Source organism: Vanellus vanellus, assembly GCF_965231255.1.
Source record: "Vanellus vanellus genome assembly, chromosome: 1".
NCBI lineage: Eukaryota > Metazoa > Chordata > Aves > Charadriiformes > Charadriidae > Vanellus > Vanellus vanellus.
The window spans coordinates 118,964,390-118,968,119 of record NC_138905.1 but is presented as its reverse complement, the minus strand read 5'-3'; the positions used below and the strand labels follow the sequence as shown (position 1 = coordinate 118,968,119).

The 3,730-nt window shown below is 47.9% G+C and overlaps 1 protein-coding gene across 1 annotated transcript; it reads left to right on the top strand.

The window, feature by feature from the left end:
• The first annotated feature begins 228 nt into the window (after positions 1-228).
• On the top strand, positions 229-3,467 carry ATP5PO (ATP synthase peripheral stalk subunit OSCP). The gene is made up of 6 exons (XM_082482559.1): positions 229-336; positions 437-547; positions 951-1,080; positions 1,197-1,309; positions 2,890-2,976; positions 3,284-3,467. Exons 1-6 carry the CDS (start codon positions 247-249, stop codon positions 3,395-3,397), a joined length of 645 nt encoding a protein of 214 aa, XP_082338685.1. The 5' UTR covers positions 229-246; the 3' UTR covers positions 3,398-3,467.
• Positions 3,468-3,730: the final 263 nt, after the last annotated feature.

Sequence of the window (3,730 nt, the reverse complement as noted above, 5' to 3'; positions counted from 1 at the left end):
GGCCTGGAGAGGGAGAGGGGGCGTGAGGGGAAAGCGGAGGGAGGCCGCCCTGCCCCCTTGCCTGCCCGCTCTTCAGGCAGCGCGCGGCGCGGCGGGAAGGTGCTTCCCCGGAGAACTACACTTCCCAGCGTGCCCCGCGGCGGAAGAGGGCGGGGCGGAAGGGGGCGGGGGCTGCCGTCGCGCCTGCGCAGTGGCTGATCCGCAGGGAGCGGGCCCGGCTGTGACCTCGAGCGGCGGTCGGGGAAGATGGCGGCGGCGGGACGGCTGTCCCTGAAGGTGAAGTTGGTGCGGCAGCTGAGCACGTCGGCGGCGAGGCCGGTGTCCAAGCTGGTCAAGGTGAGGGGGGCGGGAGTGTTACCGGTCCTGTGGGCGGGCGGCGGCGGCTCCCCGGCTCGGGGCCGCTCTCAACGCCCGCCCGCTCTCCTCTCGCCCTCAGCCCCCCATCCAGGTGTACGGGCTGGAAGGGCGCTATGCCACCGCGCTGTACTCCGCCGCCAGCAAGCAGAAGAAGTTGGACCAGGTGGAGAAGGAGCTGAGCCGAGTGTGGGTAAGGTGTTCTCCAGCCTGCGTTTGCCTAAGCTGGTGCGGGGGTGGCAGCAGGGCGGGGGGGGGGGGGGGGGGGGGGTGTCTCGGCTGCTGCCCCTCCTGAGGAGGAAGGGGGATGGGGGCTCGGCTCTTCCCTCTGGCAGGTGGCCTGGCGTCGTGTGGTGTCTGCGCTGCGCACCCGGTGTTGAGCTGCCTGGAAGCGGTGCTGGAGGAGCCGTCAGATCTGAAAGAAACATACTGTAAATGAGCTACGCCTGGAGCTGCCATTTCACTTCCCAGCAGCTTTGGACTTCTTCATTCTTAGTCAGGGAATGGCCGTGCTGCCTGTTTTGGGTGGTCCAGTTAGGCCTTGTGATGCCTGGAGAGCTCCTGGTGTTTATCATGTTGCTTGTTTATCCTCTTAGACTCTCTTGAAGGATCCCAAGCTATCCAGTGTTGTTATGAACCCTCATACCAAGAGCACAGTTAAGCAAAAAGCTGTGAGTGATGCCTTAGCAAAAGAGAAGATGTCCCCTATTACTGTCAACCTGATGAGTGAGTAGTCATTTGAATTCTGAAAAACATTTGAAGATACTTGTTTTCACTGGTACCTAACCAAATCTGCTTCTAGTGTGTGCTTTAAACTCTTTCAATGCATCTGCTGCTTCTAGATTTGCTTGCTGAAAATGGTCGCTTGCGTTACACTCCAGACATCATTTCTGCATTTGGGAAGATCATGAGCGCATACCGAGGAGAAGTGCTGTGCACAGTCACCACTGCACAGGTGAGTTAGGAATCTCTAGATCAAGCTTAACCAGTAGCAGTATAAAAGGCAAACTTCTTTAGCTTAATTTTGCTCTCTGTAGTTTAAGTACTTGCTATACAAGTAGTGAGAAAATATCTCACGTCTACCAAAATGTCTTTCTGCAAATAATTTTTTGATGTCCAATAATTATTGGTCAAAAATGCAACCTGTTCCTCCCATTTCAGCTTAACAGGTAGCATCTTTCTTTCCTATGTCTGAACCCAGTGGCTGATAAAGGTTATCCTGAGTCTGCAGATACAACTGGCTGTGTTCTTATTTCTGTCATCACGATCGTACAGGTCAGGTCAGATGAGCTATTAGCTAGAGCAAGGCAGATATCTGACAGGACTGAAAATGCCTGTGGTGCTTGGTGTTGTGCTTTGTGGGGAGCAGCTACCTAATTCACCACCTGCAGTAATCAGGATAAGATAGGTTAACTCCAAAACTATAGGAAGATTTTTTTCAAACATAGCAGGCAAGTCTGGCTGGTGCCCAGGAAGGTGAGAGGGAAGAAGTAAATGTCAGGCTGGAGACACAGTGGTTCTGACACTTCAGTAACTTCTTTGTTAATGGATCCATGCCCAGGTCTGCTGGAGTGGGAAGCTGGTCAGCTAGGTATATAATGTAAATCTATAGCCTTTGGGTAGGGCTATAGCGAACTACCTACCTGGACTAAGTAAAGAAACTCGTCCACTTCAGGTTCACTTGGCTCTCTGTAGGCCACAAGCACAAATTGTCAGTCTAGTTGGTAGCCTTCACAGGGGCATGTGAACTCACAAGCCTGTGCAAACCTTTCCACAAGTTTTACTAAATATTTCATGCGTAAAGTTACTTTTCTGTTGCTGCTGTTGTTGTTAGTTTCTTTTGGCTCTCAAACCGCTAGCTATTAAATAGAAATTATTTAAATAGCCATTAAAACAAAGCCACTACTCTTTGGTGAAGTCCCTTTTTGTTTCTATCTCAGTAGTATCTGAGCAACTTGTAGGGTAAACAAGGACAAATTCACAGTGTCTCTCCCACAGGTACTCACAGTTCTTGCATGGTGATGGAGAGAGGTGTACTTAGCCAGGAGCATTCTGCAAGCCTGCAGCAGGGCTGGGAGCTTGCTGCCAGTGTCCCCAGTCGCTGCCCAGTGCTTTACGTGAAACCGTGTTTCTTCTCAAGCTGATAATTTTAATAGTTAGAAGCATCAAAATTAATCTCCCCTTGTACATCCTGAATGCTGCTGTGTGGTAGATCTCAAGGTTTTCTATCAAGTACTTGCTTTGGCAAATATGGATTCCTGACGCTTGCCATCTGAAGATATCAGCATCAAACTTTTGCTGGGAATATGTGCACAAATAACACAGTGTTTCATGAAATTAGGAGGGCACAAAGTGACTGCTGTTTCTGTGCTGTCCTTTGGTTATTCCTGTCCAAGAAGGCTACTTAATCTGCCTTTCTGGTGGAAGTGTCTGTTTTTAGAAGAATCTGAACAGAAAATTTGGGTTCTCAGTATATCATTTAAACATTTTTAAGTAACTCCTTCGTTTTCCTTGTCTTCTAATCATATTTTTCAGCCCTTGGATGATGCCAACCTTACTGAGCTAAAAAGTGCTCTGGGTGGATTCTTGGCTAAGGGAGAGATCTTGAAGCTGGAGACCAAGGTCTGGGGTTTTGATTTGTAAATAAATGTCATTAAGTTCATGTTAAGCTGGACTTCTGTCTGTCTGATCTTTAAAAAAGAAAAAATCATTTTACTGAATCTAGTTGCTGTATTACATTGTTCTGTGTTTTCTTGTAGACGTGATGATGCTTTAATTACTAAAATCTTAACTTTGGAATACAGTGACTGCAAAGTTATCTTAAAAAAGGCTCTCTTAAAGGGTTTTTTCTTTTTTTTACTAGTGTAAAAATTGTACATGAGGCTAACATTTTTGCTAACAGATTTTGTGTTCAATGTTTCTTCTTTAGACTGATCCGTCCATCCTTGGTGGCATGATTGTCAATATTGGGGAGAAGTACGTGGACATGTCAACAAAGTCAAAGATCCAGAAACTCACCAAAATCATGAGAGAGACTGTCTAGCAAGCTCTCAGAGTCATTCATGGTAAAACCTGTCAGATGGAAACAATAAAACTATTTCTTCTTGAAAGAAGGTGTAAAGTATTTTGATTCAGAGACGCAGCTGGAAAATCTAGCTCACCGGGAATGCAAGTGGACGTTGGTCTGAAGGGAATGGAGGATAACGCTGTAGGAGCTGACAAATGGGGTCGCTGCTGCTGAGGTTCTGTCAGTCTCCACAGAAAATTTTTGCTCAGGGTACTGTCAAGGTGGCAGTGCAACAGTCCTGCTACCACACATGCTGTTTCCATGTGTGGGAGGCATGAATGCCAGAACTGCCACTGATAGATTCGTTCA

Excerpts from the sequence above, each read along its gene's own strand:
- ATP5PO (XM_082482559.1), top strand. The coding sequence starts at position 247 with ATGGCGGCGGCGGGACGGCTGTCCCTGAAGGTGAAGTTGGTGCGGCAG. Across the intron at positions 548-950 it reads AGGAGCTGAGCCGAGTGTGG|ACTCTCTTGAAGGATCCCAA; the intron begins GTAAGGTGTTCT and ends TTATCCTCTTAG. Across the intron at positions 2,977-3,283 it reads TCTTGAAGCTGGAGACCAAG|ACTGATCCGTCCATCCTTGG; the intron begins GTCTGGGGTTTT and ends TTTCTTCTTTAG.